This window comes from Ciconia boyciana, chromosome 5 (genome assembly GCF_034638445.1).
Source record: "Ciconia boyciana chromosome 5, ASM3463844v1, whole genome shotgun sequence".
Lineage (NCBI taxonomy): Eukaryota > Metazoa > Chordata > Aves > Ciconiiformes > Ciconiidae > Ciconia > Ciconia boyciana.
The window spans coordinates 23,289,158-23,312,142 of record NC_132938.1 but is presented as its reverse complement, the minus strand read 5'-3'; the positions used below and the strand labels follow the sequence as shown (position 1 = coordinate 23,312,142).

Here is a 22,985-nt window from a genome sequence, read left to right as displayed (position 1 = left end):
ACCAGTTTACAACTAAAGAAAGAAGGTAGAAAACAGTAATTGCATAGACAAACAACTGTCATTACCCTCATGAGTTAGAGCTACCCTCTACCTTCTGCAACAATTCTTTGAATATGGAAGTAGCATAATTTTCACTGCTTTAGTGTTTGTCAAAGGTCAGCTAGTTCAGGAAATGGAGGTTTGAAAATGATAAAAATCTCTGGCTTTATTCAGGCTAAAAGATCACATAACACAGCTCAGAGGCCACTTGGGATTGGATCCCCCAAAACCTAGCAATAATAATAGTATAATGATATGCTTGTATAATAACTGTCAAAAATCCAACATGTTAATTTAGAAATTGGTTGTAAAGTCCTTCATAGATCCAGCACAATTTAAATACAGTTAAATTGCACCAATAAAGTAATTTGCTCTCTAAAATTTAGTGAACAGCTTTTTGCTTCTATCTTTAATGCTTCCCTACTCTGTTGTGATACTGTTTCCAAAAAAGACTGCTGTCCCTGCTGTTTGGGGAAATGTATCGATAATGTCTTGATCCAAGCATTTCATATTCAACAGATGGTAATCTTGGCTGTACATTCATTCTGGTTTCTCTGAGCCTGAGTGCTTAATACATCTTTCTCTGCCAATCACTTCCTAACTAGCAAACGAATCCTGATCAGACATGTACGCTTCCTTGCGTTTTCTCTCACCTTTAGTGAACACTGACACCTTCAGACATTATTCTGAGATGTGCACTTTTGATCTGCCAGGTGAAGGAGGAAGTCTGTTACCCTGTTCTTTAATCCTCCATATGGGTAGGGAAGAATAGAGGTCCACAGTTTCTACAGAATTAATATTTATTTCTTCATCAGAAAATGTTCAACATACCTGTACTTCTACAGGCTGAGAAGCTGACCCCTCAGCCAGCTGACCTTTTAAACCCAAAGACCAAATCATATTTGTACAGGTGAGTTTTTTCCTTAATTTTCCAAATCTAAGGAACAAAGAGCAATGAAGCCATGGGCTTACTGTAACAGTATTTCCAATTTTGGGGGGGGGAGTTTAACTTTTTTACTTCTTATTCAACAGACTACTGCATGGGTGGAGAAAGAAAATATATAATTATATGTTTTTAAACAACGCAAACAGTACTGCTCTGAATGGGATTATCCATAGAGATTTCTTGAACTGCAAGCTCTATTCCTATGTGACAAAGTTAGTCATTTGTTGTTTGCATTGATGCTTGCCTTTTCTTGTAGATCCTTGAGTGAAGTTATTTTTAAATAAAGTGGGAATGACACCAACAGTCATAGTCCCCTTCCTTTTTTGTGTGTACAGGAAGTGGTGAGGCAAAGCATTATCTGCTCCTGCTGATGACCACATCAAGGTGGTCTTTTTTTCTATTGTTGTTCTGGGTTTTGTTTGTTTGCTTGTTTTTGTTGGGTTGTGGGTTGCTTTTTTGTTTCTTTGTTTCGTTTTGTGTTTGTTGTTTTTTTTTTTAATTCATGCAAGTAGTAGAATCAATCTAGAAAGCTGAAAGATAGCAAAGCTAAAAACATGTATAGCCTGTAAGAAACAAACCTGGTTAACATTGGTAACATATGGTTAACATTTTCAAAACGATATATATGATTAATGGCAATGCATGCACGTGTTTGTAGTTCATCAATAAGGCAAGGGCACCCCAAAATATCCACGAGGAAACATCTGTTTACAGAAGAAATTGTTCCCGAATTGAATTAATATAAACATATGCAAGAGATACAATTTGAGAAGATACTTAATCCAGGCATGGTTTCCTGACATCGTAAACAATTTGGCCAGATTGTTCCTATTTTGGTGTGAAATATGAAAAATAACTTACCATTGGCTTTGATGATTTATATATTATAATAACTGCAATTATAGAATTATTAGCCATATTATCGATAAAATAGTTGTTTAAAAAATAATAATAATTCTGTGACACGTCCCTGGATCTTTGTCTTCTTCCTTACTGACTAAACTGGCTGAACTGACTTCTACTTTGTAAAAACAGGAATCCAGTGAACTAACAAATTCTGATCAGACGATACTGGATTATGGAAAGGGACTATGAAAATATTGCATGCTTGCTTTACAGAGTAGGAATTCCTTTTTATTTTGTGCAATGTTTGGTGCAGTATGTCCTCCTACTAAGATTAAGTCCTATAGTACTTAACACTACATTTCAATATCATGAGCATTGCTGTCATCATTGATTAGCATTATTCCATGCACAACTACTGTTACTTAGCCTTCAGTATTCTGAATCCTAGTGATGAATTTGCTTTCTGAGAACTGTGCAAAACAAGTCAGCTCCAACTGGTTTATACAGTCTGATTAAAGATCTAAACAGGGCAAATTTAGAGTTTTTGAAGCTACTGATTTTTTGATAGGCTATATCAATGCATCCTACAGACCTTAAAAAACCTGAAATATAAAGCATTATCATTCTAGGCACCACAGAAACCACTGTTTCAATCTATTAACCTCTAGATAAGATAATAGAAGACAAATTTCTATATTAACCACTTAATTCCTTTTATTTTTCCCACTGATAGTTTGAAATGTTGATTACTTCAGGAAAAAATTACTTACAAGTTTTAATTTCAATTTTTTTTCTCTGTGTGAGAAAATTCACAAGGATACTTTAAGGTTTAAGACTCTATTTTCTTATTGTTTTGCATATCATATAATTCAGACTAGATGTAAAGTACCACCATCATCATCATCCCTAAGGCACTTTACATCATTATTCAGATATGAAAAGATACACAATTTTTCAGACTGTGCAGCTTGCCAGCTTCAATTAGAATCCATGGTATTTGAGTTTCAGTTTTCCTGTTTAGTGAGTATTTCAGAACACAATTTGTGGATTCGTTATTTTTAGACTTTTTGGCCAGAATTCTGGAGTCTTTTCATTTTCATTCTTGCTTAAATGGTGGCTTTTTAACTCAGTGCTATTGTTAGCTACTGTGGGTTTCATTATTAGCAAGATATTTTGGCATCTCCCCATTAGATAAACAGCAATAATGGATTAATGAAAATAACCAGAATAGGATTTCTGTGATCAGTTTTATCTGACAAAGTCTAGACATTTGACATCAAATAACTTCTGCAATTCTTTGTCACTGAAAAATGAGCGTATTTGAGACAGGCTGGAGTAAAACACAAATTCTGTAGGTTTTACTTAATCTTTTTCGAACACTTACAACATCTCAGAATGTTGTCTTTGAATGTTAGAATTAACAACATAATCCTCAGATATTTGCTTACCATACAAATAAGTTGTATTCTTCTGGGGCAGGGGGGCAGGGCCAAAATCAGCAGATGTCCTCACTTTTAAGTAACAGGAGGCAGGGGGAGGAGGAGAGAGAGTGTTGGAGCAGTAACCAGAATCAAATAACACTATGAATGTCAGAACGTTTTAAGGTTAATGAGATATTCTGGGGAGGTGGTCTACTTCCTACATTGTGCAAAGAAGCAAATATTGGAAGTAGTAAGCTAACAAAAGTAAAAAATGGACTTACAGTACTCTCTGCTGTTTCACAGTCATATTTTTTTATACATCACAAAAAAATCTCAAATAGTGAATATCTAGTCCACTGCGAAATATTCTAGTTTAAGTGCGTAACTACAACTTTCTTTGATCTTCTGTTGTTTCATATTTGTACCTTAAAAATATTTGAAGAGGGGAAGAGGAAAGCATAAAATTGAAGTCACATTCATAGCCTCCATTTCTGGATATTACTGAAATATTCTTCAATAACATGAGCTGATCTTTCAGATCTCTTCTAAACCAGTTTATTATTTCTTCTTATTGAACAGAAGGACTTGGTACTGTAATTCTTAACATAGAAATTTGTTATCACATAGCATAGTTAATATATAGAATCATAAATATATTTCTAATTTTATTTTCAGAAATTCATCAAAGTCACAAGCTATATGCAAACAAAAAGGGGAAATTTAGAAATGGTACCCAACCATGTAGAGGAAGCATCAGGAAAGCCAAAGTTCAACTGGAGTTGAGACTTGCCCAGGATATCAAGGGCAACAAGAACAGCCTCCACTGCTACTTTAGTAGCAAAAGGGTACACAAGGAAAACCTGGGCCCAATGGTAAATGGGGTGGGTGACTTGGTGACCATACTGGTTTAGGCTGGAATAGAGTTAATTTTCTCCATAATAGCTTGTATCGTGCTGTGTTTTTGATTTGTGACCAAAATAGTGTTGATGACACAAGGGTGTTTTAGTTATTGCTGAGCAGTGCTCACACAACACCAAAGCTTTTTCTGCTTCTCATGCTGCCCTGCCAGTGAATAGGGTGGGGGTGCACAAGGAGCTGGGAGGGAAGACAACTGGAACAGCTGACCCCAACTGACCAAAGGGATATCCCATACCATATGACGTCATGCTCAGCAAGTAGTTAATTAATTCCTTCTTTTGCTTTGTTTGCACATGCAGCTTCTGCTTTACCTATTAAACGGTCTTTATCTCAACCCATGAGTTTTTGCACTTTTACCCTTCTGATTCTCTCTCCCATCCCACTGTGGGGAGAGTGAGCAAGTGACTGTGCAGTGCCCCACTGCCTACCTGGGTTAAACCACAACAGTGAGACTGAGGTACTCATTGCCTTCTTTGCCTCACTTTTCACCTACAAGGCCTTTGTGCTTACAGACAGAGATAAAGTGGAGAAGAATTATCAGCAGGGGATGAGGATTAATTCAGGGCTTACATGCTAGAACTCAACCCATACAAGTCCGGACCTGGGGAAGGAAAAATGTTACACCCATCTTATGAAAAGGCCAAATGGTCACCCTAAGAAACACAGTCCTCACTTTGATCTCTGTGAAAATAAGGCAGAGAGTCCTCCTGGAATAAATTTCTCAGCATATGAAGGAGAAGATGGTGTTTGGGAATAGTCAGCATGGATTTACTCCAGGTAAATCATGCTTGACCAACCTGATTGCCTGCTATGATAAAAGGACAGTGAATAAGAGAAAAGCAGTGAAGGTCATTTACCTCAACTTTAGAGGACCTTTCAACATTATTTCCCACATTATTTTTGTATGCAAGTTGGGATGTTATGATCTGGATGGGTGGACAACCAGATGGGTAAAAAACCTGGTTGGATGATTGGGCAAAGAGGGTGGTGGTTAGTGGGTTGTACTCCACCTGCACTCCAGCAATGAGTGGAGTACCACAAGGGTCTGTCCTGGGACCTGTCCTGTTTAACATCTTTATCAGTAACCTGGAGGAGGTGAATGGAGTGCACTCTCATCAAGTTTGCAGATGAAATAAAAATGGGGGACCATTTCATATGCTTGACGGCAGGATGGCCATCCAGAGGGATCTAGACAGGCTGGAGGAATTGGCCAACTGGAACCTTATGAAATTCAAGACAAACAAATGCCAAGTACTACAGCTGGGAAGAAAGAGTCCCTGAGGTGATACAGGCTGGGACCTGACTGGCTTTGGAGCAGCTTTGCTGAGGACTTGCAGGTGCCTGTAGATGGCAAGCTGGGTACGAGCCAGCAGTGTGTCCTGACAGCAAAGAAGGGCAAGAGCATCCTGGGCTGTAGTAACAGAACCACGGCCAGGAGGTCCATGGGACTGATTACCACCTCTCCTTAGGACTTGTGAGACTGGAGTCAAGTGTCTAGTTTTGGACCTCCTGTTCAATACAAGAGAAACTGACAAACTGGAGTGAGTTCAAGCTTGGGACACTTGCCCTGTGAGGAGAGGCTGAGGGAGCTGGAAAAGGGACATCTTCAGAGGGGCCTAACAGCAGCCCCCAAGTATTTATGAGGACATCATCATGAAAACAGCAGTCAGGCTGCTCACAGGCATGGAGGGAGGATAGGAGATAATGGCCAGAATTTGAAACAAGACAGAATCCACCTGGATATAAGTAGAAACTTTTTCACCCCAAGGACAGTCAAGCAGTGGGGCAGGCTGTACAGAGAGGTCGTGCAGTCTCCATCCTTGAGAGTTTTCAAGACCGGACTGCATAAAGGCCTAAGTAACTTGATCTGACCTCATAGCTGACTCTGTTTGGAGCAGGAGTTTGAACTACAGACCTCCTGAGGTTCCTTCCAATCTGAATTATTGTATGATCTCATGATAAAGGATGAAGAACACTGATACTCGTGCATGACCTTCAGCTGCTGAACAACCATCTCACTTGATCAAGGAGACAGATAGAAAAAATTGTCTGAATAGTGATCCTTTGTATCTTTTTGTTAAGTAGTTTGTAATATCATTGCATTTGGGAATATTAATGCATACACAAAGAAATGTCATTAGTGTATATATAAAGCCCCTGTATAATGAAGAAGAAGCTAATTTCCCTTTCCATTACTTTTTGCTCATTTCTCTCTATCCTTAGAATTCCTGAGGTAATTTGGATTGCTTTAACAAAGGGAAGATTAGACTCATTCTAGAAACAAGTGTCAATGAAACTTGCCAAGATAATGCACTGATTTATTATATTTGGTTGCCTAGAAAATACTAGACTAAATTATTACTTGTACTAAAACATTCTACAGTATTAGCACTCAGGGCCCAGTAAATAATACCAGAAACCATAGATCTAATTTCTGTTAATCATATTTAAAAAAAAAAAATAAATCTGTTTTCATCTTTCTGTTACGGCAGCAAACATTAAATCCAGAGATCCCAGTCTGGTTTTTGGTTCTACCATGGAGTGAGCTTTGATGGGGCATGCCCTTATAGCCCTGTAACTGGATTCCTTAGTCTATGAAACAAACTTCTTCAATTCAACATGTAGAGCAGCTATTGGAGTAGGAAATAGTTTATAAGAATGTTATTCTAAGAACCATTTTAAAAAGTTTATTCCATTCTAAAAAAATTAAGATTGTTTAATCACTAACAGAAATATTTGGAATGCAGAATATTTAGACTAGTTTAAATTATGAATTTATCTTACATAATTTTTTCACCATGAAGAACAGGGATATTATCAGTGATTGCATATTTATATTTTCATTTTCTTTTATTCACAGAAGAAAATTTCCTATTTATCAAAGCACAACATGTTCTCCATTCATCTGTTTCCTTTCCTTACACAAGCAAAAAAGCTAGTTAAAAGAAGTATAAAAATAATCCCTTTAGGGGAATAATTTTCCCACAAGTGGTTAATATCCAGTATTCTGGACACAAGGTTAATTATTGTAATTTAACACATTGAGAGAACTTACAATAGAGAGATATTAAAAAGATCTCTTAGGTTGTCAGAAAACTGGCATGTTTCATGACTGTTTTCCAGCTAGGTATCATTAATAGCACAGTAAAAGTATTAATATCTGTTCACTTTGTTTCTTCTGAGTAAATTGTTTGACAGGCTGAGTTCATCAAATATCACAAGGTTTAAACTACTGTTTTATTCAGCTAAAAAGCAAACAAAACAGGCTCAAAGTTGAAATTGGTACTGAACGACTTCTTATGTATCTATGCTGAAAATTTAGGTTTTCACTTTAAGTTCTCCCATCTGCTTTATTAGCATTTGTACATACACACACTAAATAATCACATAACTACTAGGACATTTTGTGTCTTTTCTGCTTTAAAGGTTTTCATGAACAATCTGAAAACTATCTAGAAAGGTACTGAATCACTTGTATAAATAATGCCCCTTCTGGACAGAAAAGCAGGGTAGCAAATACAGGACAGGACAGTTTTCAGAATATAAGAGTATTTAAGTAAATAAAGCATACAAAGAAACTCTGGTTGTCTTCCATACACACCCACATATTTAAAAACTCAGCTTTAAAACATAAATTCTAAAAACCCTCTTGCTTGGCTCTTAACTAGCCTAAGAAGTCAGTAGGTGCTTAAGCAGTAAAGAATATAATTTCCATAATTGTCTTAAGATCTGCTTCTGTTCATAAACAGACAGGCCTCAGGGTAAACAGCTTGAAGTCTAGCTGAGGTTTAATCCATACATTTCATATATTACCTATAGCAACAACAATGCATGATCGAGGTGTTTTCAGAGCACATCTGCAGACAAAGAAAGTGATGGTGAAGCTGTGCACATTTCACTTTACAATTTAGTGTTTTTAATGTTTATTAATAACACTGGAAAACCACATTCAGTTACATCCTCTGCTCAAAACATAACCCTACTTTCCAGTCTCCAGCTATTCTGAACTTACTGTTTGTGCACATACTCATATTCTTACCTGATGAACGTTCTGTATTACATAAAATAATATTCATTGTTTTCCTCCCCCTGGCTCTCGTGGGAATAAATGTATGGCTCTATAGCTTACTAGTGAAGATATTCTTAGGCTTATGAAAAAATAATAAAATACTTATTGAAATTGGGTTTGAAGCCCAAGCCTTTTTTTGCCCTCACAGTAAGCATCCTGGGCTACACCAACATGTGATATAGCTCCAGTTCTCAACCACATGAATTATTCTCAGCCATACATAAAAGTTGCAGCAGAAGAAATGACACCATTCTATGTAAGTTTACTCTGTAACCAGCCTGCTAGTGATGCCCCCAAGGATGAAAGGACTATTTCAAAGCCACAAAGACAGAAAAAGAAAGCCAACTCACGCCATCAGTATTCTGGATGTAATAACAGGAGATCGAAGCAGCTTCTCCTTTGACCATATTTTAAAAATAATAAAAAATGCACATGACAGTTGCCTCTTGAACAATGAACTTGAAGGTATTCAGGCCTATGAACACTTACTGGAGAAATGCATCTCAATCCTGTGTCTCCCTAACCTCAGTAATTCAAGCACAATTTCTGCTACTAGCATTGGACTGTAACAATCCCCTTTTGGGAAAATTCATGCTCCCTACTTAATGTACAGTGAGCTTCCTCTGCAATAAGCTACATAAAAGTTAGGGAGCTATACTGTTGCCTAAATTTCTCTTTCTAACTATCCCTATATTTTTAATGGGACATTGAGACATTTCATGAAAATGTACGACCTTCTTATATATTTAGTGCACACAGATATGAAGAGTATTCTTTCTGTTCATTTGGAATTGGTGAAAATAAGAAAATTCAGAGCAACATCAGTAAAAGTTTATATAAAACAGTTAAGCTCATACGACTTGCACTAGCTGGAAAATAAGAATGCAAGAAAAAGCAGAAGACTAACTCTGACTATAGATCATTAATAATTTGGGAGTGAAAATGAATAGTGAGTTCAGTAAATTGGAACAGAGACTCCTTTTAGACCCTTCTACTAACTGAGGAGCTACAGAGTAAGGCAAAGTCATTCCCAATTAAATGCATGACAATTATTTAGAACAATTTGAAGTGGCTGAAGAACAAATTTTTCCTGTAACCAGGTCACAAGACCAAGTCTCTTCAAAAAAGACAGTTGAGAAGCAGAAATTATCCTCTCCTCAATTTCATCTGAATTATGACCATTCTATGGCATTGATTTTTACAATTCAGTAACCCTTCTCAAACTCCCACCCACCTCCCTGTCCAAAACCAGATGAACCCTTTTGTAAATTTTTATTTAGGAATTACACAGTTTGTTAAAGTACTTTGTACTTTTTTCGTAAAAAATCTTTCATTCTTTTGCTAAGCAAACACATCCAGATGGGGTAACATATAATTAAATGTATTTTTGACCTACAGTTTTGTTAGATGAAATGGACTTCACAATTATCAATGTATTAGCAATGATAGCAAAATTTCCCCCATTAATACCCGATAACATTGTAATGTTTCAGTAAGCATAATTTAAAAGAAAGATACAGTTTTGTTTCAAAATTACTGTTGGTTATTAAAATAAAGCTCCTTTTCACTATGTATATTTCAATGGATAATTACTCTATTAAAGAGAACACCTCTGCCAAGTTTAGTTCCTCACTGCTGGATCTTGCTATGCTTTATCATTATTGTGGGGTTTTTTGTTTGTTTGTTTGGGGGGGGGGTGTTGTTTTTTTTTTTTAAATCAGGATATAGCTAATTTATAAAAAGCACTGGTGAATTGCAGTTGCAAAAAGCATATATTCATGGCAGCTATTTTGATTTTCTTTTCACTCATTAAGCTCCCCTCACTTAAATAACAGTATTTTTAAAGGTATTTTGACTGCACCTTCAAGTTTACATTTAAGAAAAAGGATCAACATATGTGACCCACAGAATCACGTGACAATTTATACCCAGTTTTTAGATCTGATAATCCTCAAGTTACACATGTGAAACTACAGTATGTGCATATATACTGAAGAACTGAGTCTTTACAAGCAAATGCAGAAAACCAACTAATTCTTCATGTAGACACATATGTTCTTTTCAGTGTATAGTGGGAGGAAACAGAGATGGTGTTAGGTATCTTGTTTTGTCTTTTAAATTTAATTTCAAGTACAGAATAAAAAAAAAAGATCTTTCAGAAACATTCGTAAAAGCATGGTTAAATTATGTTGCAGTTATGAGAATTATTTTATTGCCAGAAATACTGTAACTAACTCTCCACACAAAAGAAAATGGGTACATATTAGCCATTATATTCATTCTGCAAGAAGCTTTAGATGGAGGGAAAAATGAAGTGAGACCATACTTCATTTGCGCACAATGCTACTATATAATAATGCTTCCTTTCCACTTCACTGGAGGTACAGCCAGTATATAAGATGATTTTAATAAAAAGGCACCAATAAAAAATAATCCTAAAATACAAACATAAGCACAGACATAGATAAGCATTGTCTAAATACCAGCATTTAACTGAATTTGCATCCAAGCAGCATGTTAGCCAAAAATATTCACAGGCATCATTCATTCTCATTGAATGTGGCAGACAGGTACGTTAACAGTCATGATGGTCATCTAGCTTGGCAAATTATTGCACTTCTAAAAAATTAGATTAGTGTTATGAACTGAAAGCCATGGTTTTCCATCAAATTGGCTCACCTTTGTTTTTCCCCTCAGCTCTTTGTAGACAAGTGTATGACAAAATGACTTTAACCTGAGTTTGTGGCCGCACAGTCTGTGGACATATTTTGGAGGTCTTATCATTTACCATGACAGTGTAGCTGTACATATTTTTCTGCAGTACAGCTACACAAGCCTAAGGCAGTAGGTGTAGACACAAGCTTTCTTGACAGGGTCAATTTTGTCAGATACTGCTATCAAAACAAACTTTATTACAACTTGTTTAAACTGTGCAACTTAAGTTGCCACATCCTTCTAATAAATGCAGTTTACAGCTGTACATTTTATCATTACAAGTGGTGTTTGTGTACTCTGGACCAACGTTTGATGTATCTGTGCTTTGCCAAAAGATTTTCTAAAATTCCACATTATACATACAAATTCCACCCAATAAATATGGGTCCACTAATCATAGTAGGACCTTCAATTAAATTGGTTGACTGGTTTAACTTGTGTGCTACTCAGTTATTTGGAACTATTCTGCTGAACAGCTTGGTAGCTCCAAAGATTTCACATTAAAATCCATGACAAAATAGAGATCCTTTTCTACAGTATTTGGACAGCTGTTCATTTACTGGATACATTTGTTCATTTTGTTTATAGCTGCTTTGTTAATATAAGAAAATAGTATATACTAAGTAAAATCAGCTAAAAAGCATAGAATAGTCTCCGTAGATTTCAGTGATATTTCCATCTCTGATTGAAGTTTTCACTAACAGACTGAATTTTTAGTTATTTTTAAAACAAAAAATTATTCCAAAACCAGAAGTTTATGAAGTTTTTCAGGATTATTATTTCTATTTTTATTGCATCAATAAATAACCTGATTTCAGAATAATAAGTAGTAATTATTAACTTTGAAATATTTTATACATTGTTTTATATTTTGTAAATGTAAATACATTGAAAATCTCCACAAATTAAACAGCAGTTTATATAATTTATTTCAGCAATGAAATACTGATTTATTGACGTTTAAATCTATTTTTAAACAAGTTTAAGAAAAAAGTATGCTTTACCACTTATTTACTCAGATTATTTTTTTTTACTAAAAGTCACAAAAAGAAATTGCAGGTTGCATGATCAGCAACAAAAACAATAGAACAAATTATTATGCTACAAGAGACAATAAAATTAATTGCACTGCAGTGTATAACTAAAACTCACCAAAAATTTGTGCTTTTCATCAGTTACAAGTTGTTTATTATCATGTTCCCCAAAATAATTTTTCTACCCCATTTACTATGTCTAACCTGTGTATTCATATGAAAGAGAGACTATAGAAATATTTCTAAGTACCAGCAAGTTCATAATCTGTTTAAAACAAAGGTTTTCTTCTCTCAATGTTTGAGGTACAGACTCTAAATATAAATTTGAAGAAAAGTTATGCTTCTCACTTACTCCTTAAAAGACAGATACTGTTATACTTATTCCCGGGAGTAGATTCACAGACTGGAATATAGTTCAGACTCCATTATTCCTATCAGGAGCTCTCATCATGTTTGATATTGTATATATGATGGTCTAGTATTCTAACTTCTAAGTCAGGAATTTTAAAGGGATGGTAGTGTCTGAAATACCTTCTCCAGACACCTGTGATCAAAGAGAGGCCAGTCTCAAAGCCTCTATCTCAGAGACCATGACAATCAAACTGAGAATGAACTCAGTATGGTATTTCTTTAGTAATAGAAAAACAGCAAAAAATGACACTTATTCTTGGCAGGCAGCTTATACTCAGTCTTTCACTGGGGACAGAAATGATGCTTGTCCTGATCCCACACATGCAAAAAATTTCTGCTCATTTTCATTGCTTACATACTGAGTACTTCTTCAACCTACTAAGAAGTATCTCAAACAGGACAGCATCAAGAAGAAGTATGAGCGCAGGAATTGAGAGGAGGGATAAAAATTTGTAAGACACGTCAAAATATGTATATATTACAGTATCGTTATAGAACATGGAATAAGAAAGTGTGGGAGACAAAAAGCTATTGTACAGTGTTCTTAGCCCTGGCAAAGAAAGAATAGGCTTTTAAATCTTCCTTGACAGTTTTTTTCTCCCATAAACTAGTGCTTTGGTTTCTCAAGTAATTACTTGTTTTAAAAGAAAGAAAAACAAAACACAAAAAATTTGTGCTAGATTATCAGAATAATAATGTTGAGCCTTTAAGATTTTTAATTTGAGAAACAATTCTGAAGAAAGCATTTCTACTTTGTAAATAAAAGTACTTAAGTCTTGAGTTAAACTTTGAGTGGCAGAGATGTTAGTAAGTCTCCAAACAAATAGTTATAATTATTAATTGACCTTCTGGATGATAAAAGCATTTTATTTCTTGTATGAATATATTTTCCTTAAGTTTCCAATTGCTATATGCCAGTATAACTTTATTCTACTAGATTAAAGAGCTGTCTTCAGTCAGGTATCTTTCCACAACTGAGTATTTTGAAACCATGGTCAAGTCATTGTGATTTACTATTCAGAATTATGTATTAATTGTTAATGTATTAATTTTTATGTACTAATGTTACTTTATTCAACAGAATGTTAAAAACTTAAGGCACTGGCATGCACATCCTACAACAGTTATATTGTTCCATTAAGGCTTTATTGTTAAAGAGCGTACTTTGGACTCTGCACCATTCTTTCTCGTCTACCAGTAAGGGCTTTGGATACTTTTTCAGGTCATGGTTACGAGCCATCTATGCACTTATATGCTACTATCACTGTAACATTTCTATTTCTGATAAAACAATAAATAAATTGTTTCTTGTTTTTGTATTAATTAACCCTGTGAATCAATCTTCTAACAAGTTTAGGCTTGGCCCATAAAAACACATGCATGTGTGTGCATGATGATAAAATCTGGTAAACAGATTCAGTGCCAGATCAAGTCATTGAATTAGCTGCATTACTCAGCACAGAAATAAGCATAACTGTATGCATAACTCTACAGTTATGAAAACTAAAAGTTAAAGGCACTGAACCCTTCCTGTTAATAGACCTTTTTTCAAAATTGAAAACTGAGGTCCACCTGGCACATGCATGACTGAAAACAGAAAAATCTCTAGAAACAGCATGCTGCAGCCCTCAATAAACATCAAAAATGTCCAAAAACCTGAAAGAATTTTAAAGCTAAAGTTTAATGGAAAAAGATACACACTGGAAAGTGGACTTTGACCTCAAATGAACTAGATATTTTGACACCTGCAATAAACTAAATTGCCACATAAAGTCTATAATATCCCTTAGTTTATAATAAATTGATTGGTAGTCCATCAGCTGCTAAGTATGAAGTACCTGCAGATTTACCTGCAGATTCCTGGAACGTCTGGGCTATTTTCTGTGTCTGCAAAAGTAGTTATAGAATAATATTGTCATGGATGTGGATGTGACCAGTTTTATAACTGGTCGGGGGCAGCAGACAACGCTTCTGCAGATGTTGCATCATCCTATGACACTGGAAGTGGTCATCCTGGCAAACTGAGTATTTAATTACACTTGTAGAATTATGGTGGACACCAGTATCTTCAAGGAAAGCGATACCAGTCTCATTTGCAAGGGCTAGTGAGCAGGGCTGTGGTGCCAGGCCCCTGTAGCCACCCATACGCATACATATACACACCCCACCTGTTCCAGCAAGCTGATGAACTCTGCAGTATGGGAGCTGGAGCTGTGTTGGCGTTTTCTGTAGGTGGATCGGTATAATTCTTGGCAATCAATGATTGCCAACAAATGCTGTGCAATAGCTTTTTCCATAAAGCCTGTCCCTTACCACACCAAATAATAATGATTTTCCTTCACCTCTATGCAAATTTTGTTTCAGATAATCGATATATCATCCTGTTCATAAAGAAACAAAGCCCACTACCACCTACTTAATGCTGCTAAACATATTTTCAGTGAGAACTGACAATCTTAGAGCTGGATGGATAACTTACTCCAAATAGATTAACGCTAACCTTTCTTAATGCTGTTCTGTAAAGAAAGTGGAGGGATGTTTTCTGCTTGTAAGAACCTAAAACAATTCTACCTGTGAATGGGCTTTGAATTACTTCTCTTCTGTCAAATCCATTTACCATCCCAACAGAACAAGTCTCTAAAAGCAAATACGGAGAAGAAAGTCTTCTGAACTCGCTTTGATAGAACTAGGTTTTGCTCTGAGACAAAAGGTGAGATTGAACACATCTATAGCACTTAATACAAGCTCAGCTAAACACTGCATAATTCCCTTTGTTTAAGCTTCTTTTTCTTTTATTTTGAGCTTGCAATAATGGGAACTCAGTTTGGGGTTATTGATTTGAGGGGGTTTTGTCTACTGACTAGCACCTAGAGCAATTCCAATTTCAAGACATACAGATATGAAATGTATTTGCATATTTTTTCAGTAATTTTCATTTTTACAGGCATTACAAACTATACTAAATTGTTAATATCACTATGGCTAAGAGCAAAGAAAAATAGTTTCTGTATTAACATCTGTATCTAATATGTCCATTTATATCTTAGTTTACTATGGAAAATCTATCCCCATGCAATAGCTATCACAGTTATATTATGTCCATTTCTATAAGTATTTCTAGGTGCATGATATCCCTGAAAACATCAGTCTAAAACAGTAAAAATTCCCTTCTGCTAATAGAATGGCACATTCTGCAGTGACTCCTAGTTTAAACAGAAAGCCACTCTGTATTGCATCTTACAAAATCAATGAATAAAATGAACATTACCCAACTTGTTTGAAAAGCCTTAATCATCAGATGTCTGTCTAAATACTTAAGGCTATTTCACTTTAATGAAACAGTTCAAATATTACGTTGCTGACTGATTTTGTTAGTGTGATAGATCAATAACTCACTCTGCCAGACAAATACATGCTGAAGCATATCTGGAACCAGAGAAGCATACTGGACCTTAGTTAGAGCTGTAGCTCATTTGTTCAGTACTTAAAAGAAAAGTTTTGACTATATCATGGTTAATTTACCAGGAAACTGTAAAACAAATATGAATAAAGCAACCTTTGTCTTTCATAGGGCCATAGTATCTTCATTACTTTCATAAACTATATTATAATCCTATAGAATTTCAGATTTTATGGATGAGTCATTAAGCATGACACATCCCAAACTCTGCACTTTTCCAGTGATACTTTATAAATCAAAATATTCTTTTTAAAAAAAACCCAATAATTTACAATCTGTAAATTCATTCCTACTTCTTTTTTTTTTTTTTAAACACAGAAATGCCAGCCTGGAGATTGCAGAACAGGGGAACAGGAAAACCAACACTCTACGTATACACGATATTGCTCATAAGCTAAGTGAGCAGCAAAACTCAAGGCTTGAGCTAGCAGCTTCTTCTTTCTTACACAATCTGGCTTGCACAGAGGTTGCTTGACCAGTGGATTCATGCTTACTTGGAGGAGGGTCACAGTTGACCCGCAATCTAGCAAATGTGCATGCTGCCTTCAGCAGCGGCATATAATAACAGCATCAGTAGCACCAAGAACAATTTTCCCTTTTAAAGGAACGTACAACACAGTACACTCGCTCTATTTACAACACTCTGCTCTTCAGACATGAGATGTTACCTTTGTTGGACACATCCATCTCCTTTGTGCATAAATATTGCTTTTTATTTTGTCCAGTAGCCAACATTTATATACCAGGAGGAAAACAAGATACTGAAATACTGCTATATTACCACTGAATAGCATTTCACAGGCAAAGGGAAGTTGTTACCTGAATAACCATCACTATCCCTAACTATCTATTTAGCAAGTTTTTTTCTCATATTATCTGATTTTTGTATTTTGACAATATTCTGTTATCTGACAAGCCAAAAATATGATAATTGATGAGCATTTTCAATTAAGCAGCACAAAAATAAAACACAAACGCCAATGTTTGGGGCACTTTCTGAAATCTAGCCACTCATTTGGTAAGTAAACAGTAAGTAAATTTTATGGAAAATATTAACCATAAAAGCAACCTATCTGAAAACTACATCCTTAATATTTTGCCATCACCACCAAAGAATCTAATTCTTTGTAATACAGTAATTATGCTTAAGAAACTTAATGGGAACTATAAGTCCGTGTTTCTTGATTTATTTCAGCAGACAAATTATAAATAAGAGGACAAAATATGGATGTCTATCCACAAAGACGTAACTTCATGAAAGGAAGGAATTTTAAATAGCAAACATCTCATTAGTGGGCATAGCATCTACAGCTTTGCACCTATGTAAATCATTTGGATTTGTATAAAGCTTGGTTTCTTACCCCCTACTGTGTCTGTTTTGCAATGTTCCACCAAGACGCAGATCCAGCAGCTCAAGGATTGCCCCATGGAGTAAAAACAATGCTTCATTTACTCCCCATGGCATGACCTGAGTCCCTCTGCCAAGTTTTCTTCCTTCCTTTCTCTGTAAACAATATCTGCATATCTCAAAAGTAACACAAAATGTAAAAAGGTGCCAGCAACTTTCAACATTCAGACTTCTCCTTTCCTCAAATGCAAAGGCAGGATATAAGGTAAAAACAAGCAGGAGAGACTGTTTTTTCAACTTTAAGCAGCCTATTAAGGAGCTGAAGTGCATTATAGGGCACTGAGATTAAAAAAAAAAAAAAAAAGGCAAAAAAACCATACTGCTAAAAAATAGACACAGTATATCACAAAAATGGAGCACCAGCAGGATTATGGGGGGCAGGGAAAAAAAGGAAAAAGCACACACAGGTATGTCTCGGTGCAGATGTTGTCCCTTCACCTTTTCCCCACCTTGTCATCTGTAGCTCCCTACCTACAGAGCAAGTCCTTTATCAATGCAGTAATAAATTTATATGTGCAACCATCTGCCTAGCAGATGGGGCAGGTGCTAAGTATCGTCAATCACCAGCTTCCACTTGTGCTTGTCATCATCAGGAGTTAATAGACTCTAGGGCAGGAGGTGAGCCATGTACACAACAGGAACAACAGCATGTTGTGCCATGTTTGTTCACCCTGGGTCTCCAGAGAGAAAGGGGGAGGTGAAGGAAGGAGGCAAAGGAACTAAGTTTTTTCATCTAACATGTCATTATGTAGCAGACAGTAAGTGTTACCTCAACTTGCTAACAGATGTTACCTCTCCTGCACCTCCTTCCATCTGAGGGGCATACCCTTGTACTCTGAACTCACACAAAACTATTGCCAAATTGTTAACACGTGAACTTATAAGCCAACACCTTTTTTTGTTGCTGTTTTTTTTCCAAATGCGACCAGTAAAAAATACAAAGGTAAGCTGTCAGGAAAAGGGGAGGCAGGGGGAAACTCCACCTGATGGTAATGGGCAGCTGCAGACATAGACATCAGTTTGTGGTAAATATGCGAAAGGACCATGTAAGGGAGGAAAATTTTCTTTTCTTTCTTAGAGCTGAATTCCAATACTCATTTCTTATCCAGACTAGGTAACACTGAGTTTCAAGAACAGTCTCATTTTTTCCTCTGTAGGTTTACACTTCCATTATACATTTGATGTGACTGTCAATAAAAGGTCGACACTTGCTGTAAAGAATCCCTACAGAAATCTGGGAAACTTCATAGCCTGTGCAATGTTTCTCACTGAGGTGTCAATGAAATCTGCTTGTGACTTACTGTCCCCACAGTACACTGTCAGAGGATGTGAACTCAGTTACTTAGCACTCTTTCTATAACTAGAAATGGTGGCTCTCTTAATCTGAGGCAATTATTTTCTCTGTACATTTAACTGATTGATTACAGAGAGAACTTTCCATTTTGAAAGATGCTGAAATAAACACAGAAAATACACTTAAAGCAGAAGTCTGAACTATGGAGTTGTTTCTTCTTGATGTTTATTGTTTTTTTCCTGTTGAAAAAAATGAAAACAATTTCAACTGCTAGGGTTTTCTTATTAGCGTAACTTTAAAATGTTATTTTAGGTTTTTTGCTAGTATAATTTTCATCATATTAATTTAACTTTTTTCAACATATTAATTTAACTTTTTCATCATATTAATTTAACTTTAATAATGGAATTTACCCAAAGTCAAGGTGTCTTACTGTAATTTAAATTTACTTTACAGCTAATAGTATCACCTGAGCTTACTCCCCAAGTATGTGCTCCTTAACCTCCACATTTGATACCAGTTCCTTATTTTGATTTCTTCTTCCCTATTTAGCAATCCTGTGTGTTACAGAAAACACACCTCCTCCAATGGAGATCAGAAATTATGTGCCTGAACACAGGGTAGATTCTTTCCCGTTAAAGTCAAAGACTCCATATTCTTCCAGATTTTCACCACAGTCATATCACTAAGGTTAATTCTGCTCCAGAGCACATCTTTCCTGGATAGCATGGTGACTCTCCAAAAAACAGTCAGTTGGAACTCGTATGAATAAAAAAGTAGATGAGGAGAACAGAGCCATTTTAGTGTTTAAACACACGACAACTGAAAATTATAAAATGGTAATCAATTTCTAGCCTTCCTAGCTTTCTTTGTAGGAAGCCCCAGTTGACAGATTCAGCATGTGAGCAGTCTTTTTTTACTGCCAAATATCTACGTATACATACAAATTTTGTGTGTATATAAACATACACACACACAGAGACATCTTGTTCATTCAAGATGTTTTGCTGCTGATTTTTCTATTAAATATATTGATCTCAAAAAGCCTACAGCCTCCAAGGAAAAATATACAACCACCAATTGACAATTGATGCAAAGGAGAAAGTAGTCAGAAAAAAAAAGGTTTCTAGATCAGGCATCCAGAAGTTTATTTTAAACAGTAATAAATACAGAAACATTTTAAACCATGCAAAATACTTAATAGAATTTTAGGAATTTTCCTACAAGCAAATCTTGTCAATGTATTTTCAATCTTTTTCTGTTCTGTTAGCTCATAAACATCTGCAGCTAATGCAGATTCTTGCATCTATTTGTCATAATAGCACATTTATCTCCCTTCAGAGTCACACAAATGTACTCTCTAAACCTCATAAGTATGCAGGCCCTGACTTAACGTCATTTTGTTGACTCCTATGACCCAGAGCTCAAAAGCTTGAAATCTATACCAAAAAGATGAGCACCAGCTGTTGACATTCTGAATCTCTCAGCCCATGAAGGAATATATATTTTTTTCTTTATATTGCATACTCAAAGTGACACAAAGATATTTAAAATTAAAAACAGAAGTTGGGTGCCATTAATTCACTCAGAGGGGAAAAATGAATAAATTGTTTCACTTTGTCTGAGCCCTGTGGCATTTTTATAAAGTAGATCCAGAAAATAAGGAGAAACCAGTGAAGAGTGGATCATGAATGAAGATGGAAATTGTTTCTATTGATTTTCACTGGCAGTGGAGGATTATATTTATGAAAAGCAGATCCTGATTCATCAAGAAGCTCTACACACAGTCCAGGCAAAGTTTTTTTCTCATCTTTTAATTACTAGCATTTTCCTGGTGTCTATCCTTATAGCAGAAGAAAATGGAGAAGAAAGTTTAAAAAAAAAAAATCACATCAAACATACACATTAAAGGAAACGGGAAAGAAAACTTAAGACTAGGGATATAAACTCACATATAGTGCTAATAGTATACAGAACTGGTGCTATCCCTATATAATATACAGTACTAATACTAGGGTATTATTGTGCTTTCAGGTAGAATTAGAATCCCACTATGTTAAGTGTGGGATTCTAATACACAAAGCATACAGTAAAAAGCCTTCATGTGCAGTCTTTTTGAGGAAGTAAACTATGTAATAGTTATTCTTATAACCATTGCTTTTTTAATAAAAGTCTTCACAGGACAGGACAGTAGAATCTTTCACTGTTTAGTTTATGTAACATTTTTATTCTTTAGCCTGCTAGAACAGTTTGAGCTGAGATCATGCTGATAGATTGCAGTAACTGCTGTGCCTTCAGGTTTGTCAGAGTATAGTGCAATGACTGTTCGATCCTTTCCTATTTAAACCTGAGACATTACAAAACTGCAGCCACAATAGATAATTATTCTTCTTCTTTCTGTGTTCTTGAGGTTGCAGATAGCTTCACTCTGCAAGACCAAGACTCAGTCACAAGGCCTGATAGTAGCCTCATTTACATTTATGTATATTGAGAATAATTCCACAAAGGGCAGTGGGAACCTGCTGAGGTAAAATTGGTGTGAAGTGGCTTGTGAAGTGAGACGTGAATTCATGGTTTTTGTGTAATGAATTGCCTCATCCTCAAGAAAGCGTGTGGAATTGGAACAATTCATAATGCATAGTAATAATGCACTATGTATAATTTATTTTGTTATAAAGCAGTGCTTTTTTCAGGGCTGTTTCTTGTCTCCTGAATCCATTACTTTTTCTATTTCTATTCTCTTTCTACTTTATTATTAAATTGTTGCTATTTTACTGTCTTCCTTAACAACAGGGTATAAAACAATAGGTTTATATAAAGGGCGGGGGCAAAAAAGATAATATTTATCTGTTCTTGTCCAGAATTTAACTTTCAGTTTTAAACACAAGTTACAGAAAAAGATAGTTTAGACATCAATTTAGAAACAGTACGCTACCTTTAATTCTTCTAAAAAACTGAACTGAAATATATAGGGTCTTATCTTCAACAAGAGAGCTGTACACTTTCTGACAAGAAGCAACTGGAATAAAAGTTTACTTCAGGTAAAGTTTACCTGAAACCAAAGCAATTTTTAGTTTTAACACAGTTTCCCATAATGGTAACTCAACATTATCAGAATAAATGAATATTTTTAGTTGCTACATAAAAGCTATGTTGTCTTACAGTTCTTTGTATGGATATCCATTGAACATCAATGACCACCATGGTGAATCAAGAGAGAATGAAGTCAAGTATTGCAACCTGTGCCTTATAAATAAGCATTAAAAATTATGAAAATATTTATAGATTAAACTGTGTAGTAAACATTTTTCTCCTCTAGGACAAAGGCAGTGACACCACCACCCTCCCCCCCAAAAAAAAATTAGAAAAAGAATGGACTGCTGGAACAGTCCCCTCTAAGTAGATGAAATTCCCTTTGGGAATCATATCCCCAAATATCACATCCCTGCAATAATGCTCAGCATCACCTTGCCTAACTATTTAGTGTTCTGCTTCCTAAAAGGAAGAGATGATGTATTGCACTCTCATGCACAATGCTTGGGAAAAAAAAGAAAAACAAACAAACAAACAAAACCCCTACAACACCTAAGATGAACTGAAAGATTTAAAGAAATAAGTGCCCAGAAGTGAAATTTGAGACCACTAATAGGCCAAATGCATATATTTAAAACAGTTAAAAGAAAGCAGAGGCAGATGTGTTTGAAAGTCCATTCCTCTAGGTGAGTGATCCCTTTCCTTTCTAAGTGACGTAGTATAAGGCAAAAGCGACTACTGCTGGGGACTGACCTAGCTGTTATGGCCAGGTTGATTATGATGTGCTGTACTATACTGTAAGAGTGACAATTGTTTCCAAAGGTATTCAGCATCAGGTCACAATCAAATTTTTTACCAAGAGTGTTGTCAAAAACATATTAGCTGCATTTACCAAATCTAGATTTTTAAGATTTTGGATTTAGGAATCTGTTGTCTTTCTCCTCTTTTCAGATGATGTCTTTACGTGAAATTAAACAAAGTACCACAGTACACATATATAAATATGAACTCAAAACTGATAATCAGATTCTTTTGACACTCAGTAAGACAGATGGATAGTATGAAGAAACATCCTGATATTCTATCACCTAGTAGTGATCAAAGAACTGCAGGCAAAAATCACAGAATCAGAGGCTGGCTGAGGTTGGAAAGGACCTCTGGAGATCATCTTGTCCTATCCCCCTGCTCAGGCAAGGCCACCTAGAGCTGGTTGCCCAGGAATATGTAAAGGTGGCTTTTGAATATCTCAATGGAGGGATACTCCACAACCTCCCTGAGCAAAATGCCTTACTATAAAATTATACAGCCTCATTTGTCTCTCTCTGAATGCATTTTGACAATTTTAACTCAATTTGCCTTGCATAGTTTATCACTCCCAGGATTCTGCCTTT

General features: G+C 35.7%; 1 protein-coding gene across 9 annotated transcripts in view; it reads right to left on the bottom strand.

Annotated features, from left to right (window-relative positions):
• PCDH7 (protocadherin 7) overlaps nucleotides 1–22,985 on the bottom strand; it is a 288,269-nt gene that overhangs the window by 39,163 nt on the left and 226,121 nt on the right. For 2 of the 9 annotated variants that reach the window (XM_072863499.1, XM_072863500.1), the window contains one exon: nucleotides 3,280–3,342. The exons of the other annotated variants lie outside the window; for them this stretch is intronic. In XM_072863499.1, the coding sequence (XP_072719600.1) occupies nucleotides 3,280–3,342 (63 nt within the window). The remainder of the gene's footprint in view (nucleotides 1–3,279; nucleotides 3,343–22,985) is intronic. 9 annotated transcript variants of the gene reach the window in all.